General features: G+C 35.1%; 2 protein-coding genes and 1 non-coding gene across 12 annotated transcripts in view; 1 reads left to right on the top strand and 2 right to left on the bottom strand.

Moving 5' to 3' along the window:
- Positions 1-1,763, top strand: part of GPR160 (G protein-coupled receptor 160) — a 33,132-nt gene extending 31,369 nt beyond the window's left edge. Inside the window, exons 4-5 of the transcript XR_003792284.1 lie at positions 329-416; positions 532-1,763. The gene's annotated coding sequence lies outside the window, so the exon portion shown is untranslated. The remainder of the gene's footprint in view (positions 1-328; positions 417-531) is intronic.
- A 249-nt stretch (positions 1,764-2,012) lies between these two features.
- Positions 2,013-20,524, bottom strand: part of PHC3 (polyhomeotic homolog 3) — an 84,344-nt gene continuing 65,832 nt past the window's right edge. For 5 of the 10 annotated variants that reach the window (XM_029213854.1, XM_029213857.1, XM_029213859.1 and 2 more), the window contains 4 exons: positions 19,326-19,440; positions 15,921-16,053; positions 15,598-15,829; positions 2,013-9,861 (listed from right to left, as the gene is read on the bottom strand). In XM_029213854.1, coding sequence (XP_029069687.1) covers positions 9,707-9,861; positions 15,598-15,829; positions 15,921-16,053; positions 19,326-19,440 — 635 coding nt within the window. In that variant the 3' untranslated portion in view covers positions 2,013-9,706. Of the gene's footprint in view, positions 9,862-14,718; positions 15,424-15,597; positions 15,830-15,920; positions 16,054-19,325; positions 19,441-20,524 lie in introns of those variants that run through there. The other 5 variants (XR_003792283.1, XR_003792282.1, XR_003792281.1 and 2 more) reach the window with 4 other exon arrangements.
- Positions 16,724-16,830, bottom strand: LOC114891399. Its single transcript, XR_003792506.1, has one exon. It is a non-coding gene; the product is annotated as a U6 spliceosomal RNA (small nuclear RNA).

The following is a 20,524-nucleotide window of genomic DNA, read 5'->3' as shown; positions in this document are numbered from 1 at the left end:
GCAGCCTGTGCACTCTAGGGCCCGCGTGCCTCAACTACTGAGCCCATGTGAGGCAGCTACTTGAGCCCGCGCACCGCAACGAAGAGTAGCCCCCGCTTGCCGCAGCTAGAGAGGAAGCCCGCGTGCAGCAATGAAGACCCAACGCAGCCAATAAATAAATAAATTCGTTTTTAAAAATAAAGTGGTTAAAATGGTAAATGAAAAAAAATAAATTCAGCTAATTAAAAAAAAATATATCTCTGTTCTTAGTGCAAATATTCCTAAAAGAAAAGTTTTGGTTGCTCACCTTACAGAACTGGGAGTGGTGACTAGGTCTCTTCCCTAACAGATCCACCTTCAGTTGTGACTTATCATCTATCAATCATGTATTTGCATGACAACCCGTAATCACATGGGCGACGTACCACGGTGTGAAGGTAGGGTTTCTCACCCTCAGCACTGCTGACGTTTTCTGTTGGATAACCCTTCGTTGGGGGAGCTGTGCTGTGTGCTGCAGCATGGTGGGCAGCATCTCTGCCTTCTATCCACTAGGTGCCAGTAGAACCTCCTTTCCCAGTCACTACAATCACAACGTCTCCGGAGACTGCCATACTCCCTTCAGTGGGCAAAACTGTTCCCGGTTGAGAACTACTGGAGTGAAGCAATTTAAACGGCAGAAAAATCTGAAATCACTCTGTGAGTTAAGCTACACAGATACCGTCTAATTTGTCAATGTACAAACCTACTCTACTTCTCTGTGTTACTTTCCTTCTGAATGTAGTGGCTTTCTAATTGGCCATATGTGGAACTGAGATACTTAAGAATGTATTTTACTTAATAAGTAAAGACTTACCCTCTGTGCAGATTTTAAACCTGGATAATGTATAACTATTTCAAGCCCCACTAAGCTGTTTGTTTACTTAGAAGATGCCCCGTGCCTCACAAGCTTAAAGGAAAAAAAGAAATTATTCAGTTGACCAGCCAAATGGAAGAGGCTTTTATTTGTAAAGAAATGAACTTACAACTGGTCTACAATATATTATTGTAATATAAACAATATAAATAAATGATCCTGTAGGCCCACTAACCTTCCATCCAGACCCACATGAAGCAATGTTACAACAATATTCTATGTGAAAATGTGCAGGTAACAAAGGTGCAATTACAAGCAAGTTTAAGCAGCAGAGTATAAGGTGCTTTAATTTAACAGTTAATGTTGCCATCAACAAACATTTGAAATGTTCAATTTTACTTCACTGAATACAGACACAACAAATATGAAAATCTAAAATTCATACACATGCTACTGTTAATATGAAAGTGCTTTCTCTTTTTTAAAAAAATACACCAAATGGACAATCTTTTTACATAGATCATGGTGTGCTCTCATAATGCAAAATTAACTTCATTGTCAGGTTATACATTTTAAAACTGCAGCTATAGACACCAATCTAGGACCACTAATGCTAAGAGTGCTAAAACTATTTCATTCCCTGCAAGGAGGACTCTAGTACAATATCCAACATAAAGAATACATCTATATATAATCTTAACATTTGTGTTTTGTAAAGATAAAAAAATGTTTTCTTTCCCCTTGGTGATTCTTTGTTCATCCTGGTTGGGTCAGTGTTTGAGGTTTTAATAATATGAAAGTCCTATTTAATTAGAACAATGGGAGGAAGCAAAAGGAGGAATTAAAAAATCAGTTAATATGTGCATAAGGCATCAAAAATAAAAAGTTTATCACAATTTGCCTTTGTTAAGTCAACAGCAAAAAATGTTTTCAGCAAGCAAGCAGACAAAAAGCACTAATTCAACAGAGAGCCTTGAAATGCCTGACACCAGTGTCGGTATCCATCCTGCACACTGCTGTCTACAACTCCAACCTACACCACAAGCTCACCCCTTGCTCTGAGGAGTTTTCTGGAGCTTACTTTGACTTTTTTTTTTCCTATGGAAAAAACAGAAAGACCAAGCTTTTGAATGAGGTGATTGGGAATCTAGTTAAATGTCTTAGAAATTAGATGTCCAAAATTATACCATCTTTGCACACTCCCACTGACTTTTTAAAAATTTAGAATACACATACAAAAAGTATTTATGTAATAGATATTTTAACAGCAAAAATATTTGAAAAATTACGTAAGTTAAAATATTTTAAAAGTTTTAACCAGTACCATGGAAAAATTTTTTTAAACCCAGACTATCTGGTCACTTGGATGTTAGTGTTCCTGTTTACAAACACTTTATTATAGATTCTAGTCTAACACGTATTTGGACATTTTCCTGCTTTAAAAAGCTGTGACTATGATACATAAAAGATCTTTTCAATATATTTTCATTTTGTATCTTTATGGAGAAGGTTAGTATCAAGTGATATTAGTATGTAAAGTTGTGTCAATAGAATATCACAATGTAATTCACAGAATCCTCGGGTGGTAAGGGACCTTCTTCCCAGTTAATCACTTCTCCCATTCTATATTTACTCCCCAAATACTTGTAAATTCAAGCTCCAAGCACAAAACTGTTTTACTGCTTACCGGTTCTGCATTTTAAAGGAAACCCTTTTACTATGCAATATATGAGTGCTTTCTAAAAAGTAGATATTTGTGATAACAGTAAAATTTTATGTAATCTTTCTTGCTTTAAAAAGACAAAAACAAAATAAAAACCAAACCTGTTCAGCAAGCTCTTCTGAGATTTTTCAGTTTTCAAAAGTTACTGCACTGTCAATACTAGGTGTAGTTCAAAATGTATAGTAAATCAGCACCAGCTTCTTTGTATTGTTCTGTCACACACCCTGCATATAGCAACACCTCTGGAATAGATTCAAGTGTCAAAATAATTCTGAGAAATATGGGCTGTCACAACAGTTTCAAAATATAAATCCTAATATTAGGTACCTTTAATTTTGTAACCTAATCAGATATATGGATTAGTATGCAAAATGTGTTATAGGAATTATGATGTGATTCACTCAGATCCCTTAGATATCACCTAGCCTAATCCTTTACCCAATGCATAAAAATTCCCTCTCAGTTCCAACTTTACATTCAGTACATTAAGTAATAATAATTACATCCATGTTTGTTCAAGCCACAATCAAAAATGGGGGGAAGAGAGGATTTTGTTTACTTATTACTAGTTCCTTAAGTATACCACACACTGCACAGTAAATGTTCAAATGGTTTGCTAAATGAATGGATAAATGAATGAATGACGACAATGTTCTGATGTATTCATATGTTCAGTGGTTTAGCAAGAGGTGTTTAGAAAAACGTCCTCATTTGCTCATCTGTGTGAATTTTCTACCTTAATCCTTAGGAGAACAAAGACTGTGGGTGACCCAGGAAACAGATGCTTGATAAATAATTATCTTTTAGCAAAGGCTCTTAAGTGTGAAATGAACCATTAAGAAAGGAAATTAAGAGAATTAAGATAAAAGAGAATTAAGTAGGAGCAACTTTAAAAAATACCCCATTATGTGGCCTAGAATCGTAGTTTTATATAGCTTAAAGATGATTTTAAACAAAATCAACATTTTGAGTAGTACAGGCTCCATGCTGTATCTACTCAGAAGAGGAGACAGGTTAAAAGCTAAGTAATGGCCTAAGGTGTCACACAGCTAATTCACCAACTAGAAGTAAAACCCCAGTCTCCCAGCCAGTGTTTTATCTTCATTTATCGTATTAATTTAATGATTATGTGCATCTCTTATTTACTATTGAAGTAATTATTTAGTACTACCTAAAACAAAATTATGGCTTTAACATAAGCACTCTAAAAGATTTTAAGCAATGGATACATCTGGTTTGCTTGAGGCAAGACTAAAAAAGTTCCTTTTCCTAAAATATGTTGATGTTCATTTCACTACCATTCCCCACCGCTCTTATAAACCCCAAATTTTTCACCTCCATCAATTAAAGCTCCACAAAATCAAGGATTTAACACTGATAATAGTCCCTAAAGTATAACTTTCAAGTCAATAAGACGGCTACTATCCATCCTTAAGATTACTGGAGTGAATTTAAATAGGTGGTCTAAAAGGACTTACTTTTTTTACTCTTACATTTAAAACTATACCATGTTAGCATTATAGTGTTTTAAATTTATATAGATTTTTTTCCAAATTAAAATTCATTTATTCTTTTAAACAATACATTTTAAGACCTTTACACACAGGTTTTCTTTTTCTATGGATTCATACTGACGCCACCAATATCACTGAGAGCAGCTGTACTTTTCAAAGGCAGTAGAAAAAAATACTTTTTAAATGTACCTCTTCTCTAATGTCGGAGGTTGAAATTGTCACCTTTAAGTAAAATTAAATGTTCACAAGCTATACAAAGGGAAAAAAATGAAACATTTGTGGAAAACATTTCCCAAAGCTCCCATGAACATGGCACTTCAGAGGTGTGTGTTCATGTGGTAGAGCAGAATGGGAGAGTTTTCATTAGAGAAGCTGAGCTTCGGATCTGAGAAGGAGGGCAGGTCTCCCTTCTCATGTACGTGTACTAAAGTGAAAGTTCAGGAAAGGCCAGACGTTTTGCTCTGGAATATGATGGTAAAAATTATATTTGTGTTAGTGCTTTACAACTTCCAAAAAAACACCTTTACCACAGTATTATTTTAAAGTAGATTAAATAAGCTCTGAAAAATAATATGTAAAACTTTATAATTTTTAAAAATTTAGGAAACTTTTTCCAAAGAAGATAATATAATTTTCAACATTTTTTTATTGAAGAAATGGCTTATATTAGTGCTATGAGGGAAACTATATAATGATACATTTTATGAACTTCTAACAAAAGAGGAATATCTTCCCAAAGAATTTTTTTAAGATGTACAGCTTATAATAGGTTGAAATTAAATTTTAATAAGATTGCATATTTACTTTCCCTAATATTGTATTTGTGCTTATTTAATTGAATCACAATTGTTAAGATGAAATCAAATGCTCTAAACAGATTCAGAAAATACCAATATTGATGAATGTAGATTAAACAGTTCATTTCATGATCCACACTACTGTGCATCAAAGAAACAGAGGTAGGCTTGTGTTTACTGAAATCCACGCTAATAAACAGAACCCTATAGCTCTTAGTCATCCAACTCTTAGACTGAGACACAACCTAACAACACACTATCTTAAAAATCTTAAAAAGGCCTTTGTAACAATCCACAAGGTTGATTCAACTGTAGTATCTGACAATGGATACTCTCTCCTCTATATAATTCTGATAACTCAATTATAACAATTAACCTTTGAGTTCTTGACAAATAGTCTCCAACTATAATAATTGTCACCTTTTTCATAAGTCAAAAATCACCAATTTATGTATCATTGGAACTATTAATATGCTCCTAAGGGCAGAATCTCTTGATAAAGAGAGTTAAAGAATGAGTTTGATTACAGGTAAATCTTGACATAAAAAAAACTATACTGTTTATTGCTATAACTGGGACCCAACCATTACAATTTATTATTCTGAACTACTGATGGCCATATCTATACTACACAACCTCACTCAGTTAACCATATTATCCTCTTGGGTCTGGAATGCTTTTCCCCCTGTTTGTCTCCTCCTCCACTTCCCTGTCCTTTCCCCTAGAAAACCTTCCCCAAGGCCCCGTTATAGTTACATGTCCTGCAAAGGAAACAGACTGAGCAAACATTGTACATAAATGGCCAGTTTCCACTGCCCAGAGGGTTTACGAAGACATGACTGTTAGGTATTAGAAATTCCTGCCCCAGTTACCTCCCTAAAATTAACCCTACTACAAAGTCCTCTGTAGGGATTTTCAGGCAAAGGTCTCTCTAAGAAGAAAGTTTTCACACTGTTTCCTTGGGGCTTGAGGAGGTAAGGGGAGTGAGGCTCTTTCATCCTATTAGGCAGTAATGCTCAATGCCCATTGCCCAGAGGCAGCATGAGTTCCTGCCATTCACTAAGGGTGAGGATCTTCAAACCACAAAATATAACCAGGCTGTTCTGGTGGAAAATATATCTTTGAAATGTTTTAACAGTGTGTCCAGCCAGGGATTTCTTCCACTCCATATGGCTATGAGGATAGCATCATTCCCATATATGTGCAATAGTTTATTCTTTCCAAGATTGTTTACACACATGCAAACATAGCCTAAGACTATACTCAATCTGTATATTGCCTCCTTACCATACTTGTGCCATGGTGGTACCAAAACCCTGCAAATGCAAATAATGGGACTTCATAACATTTAATTGAACAAGCCAGTGATATGGGGCGCTGGGACAGATTTCAATCCAAGACTGGTATTTGAATAAATGTCTGACTATAATATTACACTGGATATGTGTAATATTATACATAAAGTAATAAAAGTAATAAAAGTAATAAAGTCGGCTACCTACAAAAAATAATTTCTATTTGGAACTAGGTAAAACATGACTATTAACTTCAAAAGTGCAGAAGTTTGTTCAGCGCTGAAGTGGGATAAACAAAGTGCCAGGTCTCTTGTCTGCCTCTCCACCATTCTCAAGCTCCTTCACTAATATTTCCTTCCTTCTATTCCACATTCTCTATTCTGAGGGGACGGCCCTTAAACTGGGACTTTAACAAATGTCTGTTTAGAGGATGTGCCAGCAAATTAAAAGTATCATCATGGAAAAATTACCAGCCACTTAAAAAGTGACAGCTTGTGGGACAGCACTCTTATACTGATTATATATCAAAGCTGCACAGCTGTGTCAGACACATGCCTACACAAGGCTTGATGAAAATGCACATCATGTAAGAAACAACTTTTATAAACCAGCTCTCTGTATACTTTCTTAGGAACACATGGCTTAAAGCAAATAAAATTTCAAACTTGTAGGGATTTTCTTCCTCGATGGGAAAAGTGCATCAGTATAAAGAAGTCAGAAAATGCAAACTTAGGTAGCAAAAGTAGGAAGAACTTCCCATGTACCCTTTCTGCTTGTCATTCCTTCTCCTCAATCAAAATCCTAAAACAACTAGTAATATGAAGGAAAACGAAAATGACAGCACTCTCCCCACCTATTTCATACTAAAACTGTGCTTTAAGCTCAGGAGAGAAGTGGACACCCAGTGTTATCGTCTATATCCATTATACATAACTGAAATTTTGAAATTCAGATAGTTAAATCACCCAGAAAGAAACAGCTGCATCAATGGGAAAACTACTAGTTAAAAGCCAATGAGCCATTTCTAAATAAAATAACTTGAAAAAAGCAAGTATATTTTCTGGGTATGTTTTGAGTAGGGACAACAGAAGATCTGGTCTGTTCTTAAGATTATTATAAGATTTAGGATTATAAGGTGCTCTCCAATGGAAACCCCTCTTGTAAGCTTTCTCGGATACTTAACACAGTGCTACGCACAGGGGCTTTCAGTAAGTACATAATGACTGATATCAGAAGAGGGACCACAGTTCCAAGTTAATACCTTAAAGGCTATATATAGATAATATAGTTATGGGAGGTAATCATTATTGCCAGGGGAGTCTATCCCCAAAGAATCAATTCTGTATGAATTGTCTGTGGATCATCTGTGACAAAGTTTTAATTCCAGGGGAGACTTTCCATTGTGCCCTTCAGCCCTCATACAGTGGACCATCTCCTACTAATGCTTAACCTATACTTGTGTTCTGAAATTACAAGATGAGGGGAAAAGTCAAAGCATATGACGACTCTGTCATAATGATTAACTGCTAATAAATGAAAATTAACTGTAGAGTACCTACCTTTCCTTGAAACTGTAATCCAATACTTAAAAATGTGATATACAGAAATATGTGACATAGACTACAAGCTATTGTAGGTCTGGAACATGAGCCTTACACTATATTACATATTCTAATCCTACACATAACTATCAGTAAATGTCTTCTCTTTAAAACATTACTACACAAAAGAATCCCACAAAGCATACATTCAAACAAGAGGCATCTAAAGGTTAAAAAAATTACCCGCTGTATTTTTGTATAAAAATAATCAACATTCTCTAATGTACACAAAGCCAAAAGATAAATATCTGTGATGTCTTTAATGACATCTTTAGTCTTCTACTAGCGTAACACAATCTTTTTTAAAAGATCAGTGACAATGACTGAAACCCATGGACTCTTCCTCACTTACTGAACTTCTGCTAAATATCTGTGTATGTTCCTTCAATTATTAAAACATTTCCATTGTATGGTAAAGATAAGATAAAAAAAAGATTAAAACATTTTTGATGTCCAGGACTATAAAGTTCACAGGCCTGCCACAATTTTTAGTGCCATAATTCTAACAGAACACTAACTGTTCAATGAAAGGTTTTGCTTTAAAATCTTTTTTCCCTAAAACGTGTACATACAAAATTAGATCCAATTATCCAAGAGAGATCAGTCGGATAAGTGCTTTGCAGGAAGCATACAAGGATTTAGTCAAGGAAAAAGGAATGTGCATTCTAGCTAGATCCAGCTTGTTCAACACTAGAAAAATCCAAAGACCAACCACATAGCCACTACAAAGTATCGCCCTGCCAGCAAAGGCTGTGCACTGGTTCATAAGGCATAATCATATTATGCCTTCATCAGTGCAGAGAGATATGAAAGAGAATTGTTATTATGACTCAATACTGAGAGGCAAAATTCTAAGTGTGCTAGTTCTCATTTTACAGGCAGATTTCCCCCCTTTTTCTAGAATGCATAAAACTGGGAAAAATACTCTAGCAGGACATTAATGCTATCTGAAATACTTCCGTTGTACAATGTATTCCTTATTACATCCCTTTTAAAAATTTTTTTCTCAAAATATCCCTCTGGGTGAAAAAGAGCAACATTTATCCCTCCTATGTTACGGTTTCTCAACCTTGGCACTACTGACATTTTGGACCAGATAACTCTTTGTTGTAGAGGGCTGTCCTGTGCATTGTAGGATATTTAGCGACATCCCTGTCCATGCTTCAGATACCAACAGCAACCCCCCGCCCAACCCCTAAGCTATGACAACCAAAATGTCCCTTGACATTTTCAAATGTCCCCTGGGGAACAAAACTGACCTCTGTTGAGAACCACTGCTCTAGAAGAACAAAAACTAAGAAGAAAACTAACTTCCTCAGTCACACCAAATTCTTGGTCAAGTTTGGAAAAGAAACCAAATCTTCTAACTTCCAGATCAGTATTATTCATGCTAGAATGCAATCCTTTTTATAGACAAAGCAGTCTAAAAGACATGTTTTTTAAAACATACAGTGATATCTCACTGCATACAATTCCAGTCACTGGACTCCAAAATTATTCCTAAATCACTCCTAAATTATATCTCTCACGACAACCCATAGAAAAATTATAGGGTAGAAAAATGTATAAGAAAACCGAATCAAAAGAGGAGAAATGTAAATCATTAAATTACTTTCAAAAGGATTTTTTATATTAATGATAAACATCACCTTTAAAAAAATTATCTAGTAAAACACTTTGAAAAATATCATGGCCCTCTATAACAAGTCTTTCAATGTTGTGTGTAACCTGTAAAATTAATTCACCAATGTTAGCTAATTATGAAAATGTATCAGTATAATGAATTATTTTATCTGTAGAAGAAATGTCAGCCTTAATGCAGAGATCCCAATGTGCTTGGCTATCCATCACAGTAAGTGATAATATTGTAGGCCAATTTGAGCCTTTACCTTACAAGTTTGTTTAAGAATAAAACTGCTGTTATCTCAAAGCCTCATGATCCCGTTAAGATTCCTTCAGAGAGTTGATGCGTGCACAGATCTTTAGGGCCGGGCCTAGCTTGATATTCATTGCACTCATAAGATGGTCTTCTTTTAGCAAGAGAAGAGCCTGTCCATCAATCTCCTGTGCTCTGAACTCGTCTGCAATATCCTGGCAGCCTAGAATTTGATCAGAGGAAGGATGTTAGAATTAATACACAACAATCAGAGGTTACTCCTAACAGTCACAATTATGCTCTCACTGGGTCTGAGTATCTGAAATACAGGCTGAGAAACAAATGAAATTTATTGATGGTCGTCTTGGGTTCACTCTTGAAGAAGAGAGTATTTCCTGACATTCTAAAAAGTAAGAATTCGAAATCCAGGTAAAGCAATTTATTTGGAATTCTTGTTCTAAAAATAATATTGCAGAAATAATTATAAGTCAGGTAAAATGTACAGTGTTCAGTCCAGATATAACATACCTTCATGAAAAGGGCAATGCTGTCACCTGAAAGCATGCCACACATACAGCAAGTTTGGATTAACTAGTCATTATACCTCAAGAACTTTACTTTGTATAACATATCCTTCACATACAGGTACAAAAGAATAAAATATAATGTTCTGCCATTTAAATAATAATTTAGAAATATGTTCTCAAGTACCACTTTCATTATCATTTGTATCTTTATTCTGATTTACAACCTTCAATGTGCCAGGCATATCCAAAACATTTTTATTATTCACTCAGGACAGAACCAATCCATCAAAATCATAGTATCAATCTACTGCTGAAATGTATTACAATGATCAACTTGTAATTTCAACTTCAAATCTTAATATCACTGGACTAATCTCCACTTCTGATAAGAAAACATAAATTCTTATTGAAATTTTGAGCTTGCTGGCTAATCTCTTGACAAATAACCAATATTTTACCTCTCTGTGTAAACCAAGTGCTTTAAAGCAAGTAACAACGTGAGCACTCTACTTGAACCTCAAACGTTTCTATTATCTACCAAATTTTGCACAGCCAGGCTAATAAACTTCCCCACTAAGGGTAAAGAAACCAGCAGGGAAGGTAATGAATTAACGAACCATGAGAGGAGACAATGCAAAAATGTGGAAGCTTCCTTATAAAAGACAAAATTATAAAAGTGAATTTAAGAATAAAAACTAACAGCTTAAAGTCTTTCTTTTCTATTCAAATCAGCATTATAAGGGAGAACACAAAGAAAAAGATAATGGAAATGGTTACATTTGGATACAACTTTGCTGGAATGATTATTCTTTCTACCGCAAATGTATCATCCTCTTGTTTATATAAGAGGATGTCATCCTCTTATATAATGTCATCCCTATAACCCCAGCACCAAGCACAAAACATTGTAGGTGTTAAATACATATATTTTTGGATAAGGGAAGGACTGAATGAATAATGAACAAAAACAGAATCTTCTAAAAAGGAGCCATCTGTAAGAGTAACACAAACTTTTTTTTTCTGTATTCAGCTGTGTGGCCAGCTTTTCTCTTGGCTATTTCTTTTCCATCTTCTCTGTTGGTTGTATCCTTCCTGTTTCCTATATATAGCAATCAGCTTTTCAATTTCTCTATTTTAATAATTTCTCAGATTTTTAAAAACTGACATTTCAAAAGTACCCTATGCAAAATTTTTATGCTTTTGGCCACTTACCATATAAAAGAAACTATATAGTTAAAATGGGATTACTCACCATAGAAAAGCCCCTTTTCTTTTCCCAGAGGTAGCTCTCAAAACTGGGCAGACAAAACTGACTAATCTTGCATCTAGTTGTGACTTCATCCTTCTTTTTACGAAAGAACTAAATGTTCTTCTCTCTTCAGTCTTACTTACAAGAACACAGGAAAGAAAAGAAGAGAGAGAAAGATAGCGTAGGACTTACTTAGATTCAGAAAACAGAAGCAATGGGAAGTAATGAGGACCATAAGAGCTACATTTGGGAATAGAAACAAGGAGTTCTCCATGAAGAAATTCATAGCATGTGCTTGTTCCTTGGTATTATCAGAGCGCTCTTCAAATGTCTTCTTGTAGACAGACGGTAAATGTATTAGCAAAATAATACAGAACAAAAAGTTGGGAAACAGCATGATCAAACAGAAATGAATTATCTTCAGAATTTTAGATCACAACTTTCTTAAGCAAACCACAAAAAGGGTATTTATACCATACATTAGTATAGAAATGAAAAAATAAAGTGACTTAGAAAAATGGAAAAAAAAAGGCAGAAGCAAATATGCTTTCCTGAAACATATTAGAGAAAGATGAATTTTTTAAAAAAACCTAGATGCTCAAGGTATACTGAGCTATAGTTCTATGAATTTCTGACATATTTAGAATCTACTTCTGTAAAACAGCTGGCGCCCCAGGAACATTACAGAACATATCCCAACTGCAGCAACCAGTCAGCTCAGCTGGCTTTACATCACCACAAGCAGACATCAGAATGGGCATGGACCTCTGCACATGGACATGGGTCTCAAATGAACCTTACAAATGTCCAGTCACTTTTCCAGCTAAACCTAAAACAAAACACCCCACCCCAAAACTAACATCAGTAAGGATGATGAAAAGATATTACCTGCACTCAATACTACAGAATTAATAAGTCCCAATATCAGTATTATGAAAACCAGTAAACCGTCATATGTTTTTAGACAATACCTACTTTATATGCCTACAGGGAAACCAAATCTACTGCAGATTCACAGATCAACAAATACAGACTAAAGTGATCTTTGCAAAAGGCAGTTCACTGTATCAAGGAAGAGTTAAGGAAGATAACTGCAGTAAACTGAGAGTAAAAAGAACCGTTCCTATAGAGAACTTTTTAATGTACAAAAATTTTGAAGAAAATAATTTTTCACTCTGGTAACAGCTCTGAGACTGGTCTGCATACCAGCTCTAACATGGTCCCACCAAGATGGTTCACAAGATGACATTACACAATGAGAAGAGAAAACTTTAGGAATAAATATAGGTGCCCTGATGAAAGAGGGAAACCTAGCCTCAACTGGAAAGAAACAAAATACAAGAGATTACAAAATTTACAAGTTTGTTCACTCCATGAGAAAAGCTCAGGGAAAAAAAAAAAAATCCAGCCCTGAATGAGCTGAAAGCAGCTCAAAAGGAAGTTTACAAAGGCCAGAGGAACATAGAGAAATAAAGATAACGGCTTTCTGGCTGAGATTTACCTTAAGCTACAGGCATTATTCAGAGAAAAACTTTGAGAAAGAAGATGTTAACTGATCACACAAATAAGCTTGTTATTTAGCCTGTCAAAGCAGTTTAGAAATACTCCCATTTAATCAGGTAAAAGAAAAGCAGAGTTATATTCAGCAAACTCTTAAACAGTACCAAGCAATCCTAAATTATAAAGCAGTCTGCTTTATATATAATGTTCTCTGAACAATTAGCAACAAAATTAAGTGTCTTGATGAACTCAATAAGACAAGCATCTCAAGTCATAAGAAATAATTTTTTTCAATTCAAATGAAGCAAGAGTAAGACAAAGGAGTTAGCCTTTGTTCTAATAAAGCAGCCAAGAGTAGTCTCATGGCAAATGGATGCTGGGGAAAATTAGAAAACTAGTCCTAAAAAAAAAAAAGCATATGAAGTCATAGAAGAATCAGCAGTATCTATTATTTGTTAATTATCTGGCCAACTACTTTCCTCCTCCCCAAAGGAAAAGAAATATTTCCCCCCTAATGAGAAATCAGGCTGACAGCTCATGTACTCCATTTGGAAGACTATGTCTGAAGATGACAGAATCAAAGTCCAGCCTCAGGAATTAGTGTCAATTCCAACGTTAATTCTCAAGATATCTAGACTGGTATAAAACTTAAAATTTTTTGCACTAAGTATTAAAACCACACCCAGTGAAGACTCACCATTCTCTAATATGTCACCTTTTTAAAGCAGATTCTAAACCCACATGGTCAGCACTTAAATCACACCTAAGTTTTCCTAGATGCATGCTTAAAACTCTTCCCATGAAAAATGTATCCCTTCTTTAAACAATTTCATCTTTCTTTAAAAGTGACCATACCTTGTTTAAAAAAAAAAGAAAAACTTATTTAACATTTCTAAAACAAGCTATTGAAACAATAATTTAATAAAATTTCAGAGTTCTGTACATAAATCTTCCTCAACTTACATCCTGACAAACCCATCGTAAGTTGAAAACATCAAGTCGAAAATGCATTTAATACACCTAACCTTCTGAACATCATAGTTTAGCCTAGCCTACCTTAAACGTCCTCAGAACACTTACATTAGCCTACTGTAAGTTGGGCAAAATTTTCTAACACAAAGCCTATTTTATAATAAAGTGTTAAATGTCTCAAGTAATTTATTGACTACTGTGCTGAAAGTGAAAACCAGAGTTGCGTGGGTACAGAATGGTTCTATCAGCTATTTACCCTCGTGACAGCGTGCCTGACTGGGAGCTGCCCTACCCAACCTGAGGAGAGAGTACTGTGCTTCATATCACCAGCAAAAGATCAAAATTCAAAACTAAAGCACAGTTTCTATTGAATGTGTATCATTTTTGTACCACCATAAAATCGAAAGTTCATTAAGTCAACCCATCACAAGCCAGGAATTTTTTAAAAAGCAGAGTACTTCTGCATATACTTTCTTCACTCATACAACACTTTATTTAATTAATTTATTTTAATTTTTATTATTATTATTTTTTGTATTTTGGCCGCACCACACGGCATGTGGGATGATTCCCCAACCAGGGATTGAACCCGGGCCACTGCAGTGAAAGCGATGAATCCTAACGTCTAGGTCACCAGGGAACTCCCAACACTTTAGCTGTAAGTTTGCTTCTGAGACAGTGGTCACCTTCATAGAAAGATTAATTAGCAAAAATAGCTAGATTAATTTTAATAAGTCTGTAGACAAGTTCAAAGGGGATGTATTTTTCTGGAAAGCTTGTGTCAAGAGATATGACAGATTCACTGAAAAACCAAAAAGGAACAAATATTTTTAAAAACTTATTTTCTATATTCATAAGGTCAAAGTGAATGATAAAGGTTTGCTGATTAAAAAAATATATATTGTCTTAACATATATAGCAGTGTGGGTCTCATGATGAGCAAAGGTGCAGCTGTCTTCAGTAGCCAGCCCCTTAGAGAAAGTGGAAATAAAAGATTATTGTTGTAGTAAAGAAAAAAGATAAAGAACATAATGACTTAAGCTGATGGAAAGAGTACCAAATGAGAGAGCAGAAAACATAAATAAGAAAGTAACCCTCAATACTGGAATGGAATATCATAACTGAATTTCAGTTGTCTACTTAATTTCAGAAGTATTCTTGATGTCTATTTACTGCAAAGAATCAAAGAATGCAGCCTCCTTTAAAAGAAACAGCTTGGTTTTTTTTTAAAAGAAGCCAAACTTTTATATTCTAAAAGGTGCTGATTAGCTTTCAAAAAAGTAAAAAAAAAAAATTATAGTCTCTCTTACTTCATTTAAAAAAGGTTAAATTAGGAAATAAGGAGGAAATAGAATAGAAAACTGGAAGAGCAGAAGGGAAGAAGCGTCTGACTCAATCTCTCTACTGACCTCTCGAGAGAAATCAGACTGAAGAGAAGAGAGCACCTTTAATCTCTTCACCGGCTGAGGTGTCACAGCAGAAGCAGGACTAGTCAGTTTTTATCGACTTGGGGGGTATGAGAAAATACCCAGTTGTGCTGAGGGAATAAGCAAGAGGAGACAGATCACATTTCAATACCAAATGCCATTTAATGAGTACATATACATAGAACTTCTCTAACCCTTTTGTGCAATAGGTGTGGATGGATCTAACGTCATTCCTCTGTGTGTGCACAAGACAAATATTAAGGCCAAAGTGGTGAATCACATACCAGGCAAAGAATGGATGAAGGCCCAGACGTCATCAACTGTCCATACAGATGGCTCCGTTTGTGCAACTGGTAGCAAGTCACTGTTCTCAGGCATTTTCCTCATCCTCACATCCCGAAGCTCACGCTCTCTTTCCCGCTCACTCTGCCTGCGCAGGCGTGTTGTCATAGCAGATGGCACAGAATCTTCATGAGAAGCCAAGTCTTCTTCTGCAGATGGATAAGTAATTGGAAGCTGGAAAATGTAGTACAGGTAAAATACAGCATTGCACTTTCCTTGTATTTCTGAAAAGGGTATTGTACATTGAATCAAAGTTTCTACAGACCTGCCTAAGGATATGTTCTCTTGCTGCCCCATCAGGGCCACTTGGACGACGGCCACGATGCCCAAGACTTTGATTATCAGGCTTACGATTCCAACGACTAAGTGCAAATTTTTTAGAACAGCTAACATTGTACCTAAGAAATTCAAGTAAGAAAAAAATTAAATGATGTACGGGACACTCCATTTAGTAACTAATTATGACCTTAAAGTGCAGTTGTGAATCAGTAAGTGCCATTTATTTCATTATGGTCTGTAATACCTCAGAAAGTAAACCATAGTGTTCAATAGATTTACTTATGCTAACAGTAAAAAAAAAAAAGTGGCCTCATTTTACATCATAATATAGCTCTCAATATAATACTGGACACCTATAACAAGGTATTGATATTTTCTCCTAATAACAGCATGATAGAAACTCCCTGCAAAATACAGAGGATAACTCATTTTTCTAGCTGCAAAATAATTCAAGGTTCCAGGAGAAAATAAATTATGAATTAATTATTTAAACGTTCAAATTGTTATTTTTCCAGGTAATCATTTCTGAAGAGATTAATAAAAAGAGGTTAATATAGTAGAGAGGGGGAAATCTCAAATGGCTAGTAAAACATTTTTCAAATATAACTAAAATCAAGGAATGAAAAGGTAAAGTTGAGATTTCAAAGTTCCACAAGGAATTCATGAGTCTCAGAAATTCAGGAAATTCAAATATATATAATTTTTTAAAATTGGCTGAAAGATTATTTTTATTTTATCAAAATAGACTGTCTAATATTTTTAAATATACATTTTTAACATATATATATTTAAAATACGGAACACTTTATGTATTTGCCTATCATCTTTGTGCAGGGGCCATGCTAATCTTCTCTGTAGCATTCCAATTTTAGAATATGTGCTGTCGAAGTGAGCACTCTAAAATTTTTTAATGTAGACCTTTATAAAGCATGATGACAGCTTAAAAGAGTCCTATGCCATTTACTTAGTTCCAACACCCTAGAACAGGTGCTGGCAAACTTCTTCTATAAAGGGCCAGATATTAAATATTTTAGGCTTTGTAAGCCACACAAGTTTCTGGCACAACTACTCAACTCTGCAACTGTAACATGAAAGCAGCCAAGGACAATAATGAATGAGCATGGGGACTTCCCTGGTGGCGCAGTGGTTGAGAATCTGCCTACCAATGCAGGGGACACAGGTTCAAGCCCTGGTCTGGGAAGATCCCACATGCCACGGAGCAACTAAGCCTATGTGCCACAACTGCTGAGCCTGCGCTCTAGAGCCCGCGAGCCACAATTACTGAGCCTGCATGCCACAACTACTGAAACCTGCACGCCTAGAGTCTGTGCTCTGCAACAAAGAGAAGCCACCGCAATGAGAAGCCCACGCACCGCAATGAAAAGCAGCCCCCGCTCTCGCAACTAGAGGAAGCCTGTGAGCAGCAACAAAGACCCAACGCAGCCAAAAATAAATAAATAAATATATTTTAAAATATAATGAATGAGCATGGATGTGTTCCAATAAAACTTTATTTAATAACATTTAAATTTGAATTTTATGTAATTTTCAGGTGTCACAAAATGTTATTCTTTTGATTCTTTTTCAACCACCTAAAAATTTAAATACTATCCTTAGTTCAGGGACCATATAAAAATAGGCTCCAAAAAGGACTCAGCCTGGGCAGTTTGCCAAGCCCTTCCCTAGAAAGAAGAGTGAAGAGAGATGATCTAAGATACAAATTTCTGAAAAGCTACACAAAGGCTAAGAAAAATATACACAGTTCCTCTTTTTTTACACATAAAACTGCCATTGTAATTTCTTATTTTCAAAACTCTTTTGCTCTAAGATGATTTTTCAGGGAAATGACAAGAATTTCCTCACCTATGTTTTATGAAAATATCAGGAGGTAGAAGTGGGAGTTCTATGAGAGTGAATAGGCGATTTTTCCACTAAAAATATAAAAAAGAAAAGTGTCCTGATGGTCACTTCATTTTACCCTAAAACAATTCAACAAGCTCCTCCTGTGTTCATTATGCTCATCTGTGGACTCAGCTCTAAAGGTTTCTGATTTCCATTCACATAACTGACAAAACTTCTTTCCTAGCTGACTACAGAACAGAGAAGAGAGACTACCTTTACACTTGCTATTTAGTCCCTAAATATTTAGATATCTTAGACAGATAGCTAGGCAGACATGTAAACTGCAGTTCTCAGGTGAGACCTAATTTATCCTCTCCTCCTTGCTCTTCTCTCGTCTGCATTTTCCTACGTTAGGACCCCTAAACCTCTAAAGAGCTTCGCCTAAAGGTATAATAACAGGACAACTGAGCAATCACCTCTGGGAGAAGAGTGATCGTAGTGTGTTAAATGTCCTGAAATATTTCTAAATAGTCAAGAAGTTTAAAATATTCTGAAAGGCAATCCTTCTCCCTCAGTTTTTAATCCCTTAGAATCAGAGAGGCACTATTCTTTCTCGTAGTACATGCAAACTGGAAAAACTCCTAAGTTAAAATAGGAGCTACATAATTTGATTAGGACTATCAATAACATGAAAGAATATCTGAATAACAGATTGACAATTGAAAAACCAATAACCCATTTTTAGAGGAAAATACTTCTACTAGTTATTTAACTTAAGTTTTACTAAGTATATTTTTGGGGCACCATACTAAATAATGTATTCAAGCAAGAAATTCCCTTGATGAATATTTAAGTTCTTAAATTCTTTGAGAGAATAATAACTTTTGGAATAGAAAACATATTTCAAAATAATCAACCTGTGCATACACTTCACCTTTGGTGGGAAATACCTATAATTAGGATTTATAATCAGAATTAGAGGGGTGTTCTTTAATGTAAACTAAACTTGCGACTAGATCAATGAAGATACTAAAAATTTTGATAGTAATACTATTCACCTATAACATTACTATTGAAAATACAGGTTTAGAAGACAGGCCATTTTGTTGTCAGATAATATAACAATGTGGAGAACTTATGCTATAGCTGTCCCACTTAGAAACCTAAAATAAATAGGATATGGTTAAAAAAAATGAAACATTTAAAAATATAACAAAGTAAATCCAGGTATTTCAATATTGATAAAACAAATATTGTTTTGACACCTTAAGGACTAGTAGTCTATTCACAGGAGGGGTTCTCCTAAGCATATTCTTACCACCAGAAGATTGCCACTTCAACATTAGATTATGCTGTATGTGTTATGAATATGCAGTTTTCACGGAGCAAAAGTTAACAACTAAATAGCAAAGTTGCTCCAAATAATGCCTATTTGATATCATTCCTCTATAATATCTAGTTTTGACTAATGGTAAACTCTGCAAGTTTTTTGGTTTTGTTACAGCAGTTGTTGGCTTGTGCTCTAGGAAATTCAAGAGAACAGAAATACCTTTTGGCACACGACATAGTGCAGAATCGTTTTGACCGCAGAAATTCATTAGCATACCCCATCTTTCCACAGAATTCACACTTGAGCAACTCACTGTCCATTTCTTCTAATGCCTCTAAAAAGAAGAAAACAAAGAAAAAACTTCCAAAACTTTAATTGTGGCAAATTTTCTTTTAGCTTCTACATTGGTTGGATGCTGCTAGAGTTCAGACCCTCCAGGAAACTTAAAAGGAATGGTCTTTTAACTTTTCAATCCATAGCCACTTTGGCAAGGCAAAGCCCCCCAAAACAACCACTTCCACCAATTCCCTCTTGCTCCTGCATAAAAATATTTTATGGAGTTTTCTCTATATAAATAAGCAATACATTTTTAAAGGTTCATTTTGCTAAGAATCCAACCTACCTAAAATGTGCAAAATAAAACAAAGTCACTACCTTTCAAAAAGTATCATGTAGTATATGAATTTTGATACATTGTGCTATGTACAATATATATAGCAAAGAACACACTTCTAACTGGAGAAAATGACGATGAATCCAAAAAGAAGGTAAAATTTTGATGTCTGATTTCAGAGGAGCATTTAAAACAGTTAACACTCTCAAAGATCTGCAATGTACAACAGAATATATAAAGACGTATTTATCTAATTATAAAACAGTCCCTTTTAGTTTTATCATATTAAAACAAAGTAATTTACATTTACCTTCAAAATCACCATTGGTTTTGTAACTTCTAACCTCTGCTCCTTTTTGTCAGGGTGCTTCTCTGTTAAATGAGAATGTCCTTCCCTCCACCTCTATATCCATAACTTTCAAGTCATACCACAGGACCCAAAGAAACTTCCCACCTAAATCCTCAAGTATTCAGCAGCAGCAGTCACCTGTAAGTAAGCAACTTAATCTTCAGGACCCACAGTTTTCTCATCTGTAAAATGGAGTTTAAAATACCCTTCCCGAAGAATTGCAGTGAAGATTACATGAATGCCCGATAGGTAGCAGGCACAAAAAAGTGACAGTTCCATTTCCTATTTTCCACATAAGAACTAAGAGTACTAAGGCCTGTAATAAGTGCTTAATACTTCAATGAAAACTGTTAAATTCTTAAATCCACCATATTTTGCCATTTTCATGCATCATCATAATTCCTATGCCAAGTCGCATAAAATATACAAAAAAAGAACTCCACTAACTAAAGCTTT

Source organism: Monodon monoceros, unplaced genomic scaffold (assembly GCF_005190385.1).
Source record: "Monodon monoceros isolate NGI ecotype Baffin Bay Population unplaced genomic scaffold, NGI_Narwhal_1 Super_Scaffold_11, whole genome shotgun sequence".
NCBI lineage: Eukaryota > Metazoa > Chordata > Mammalia > Artiodactyla > Monodontidae > Monodon > Monodon monoceros.
This window is presented reverse-complemented; position numbering and strand designations above follow the sequence as displayed.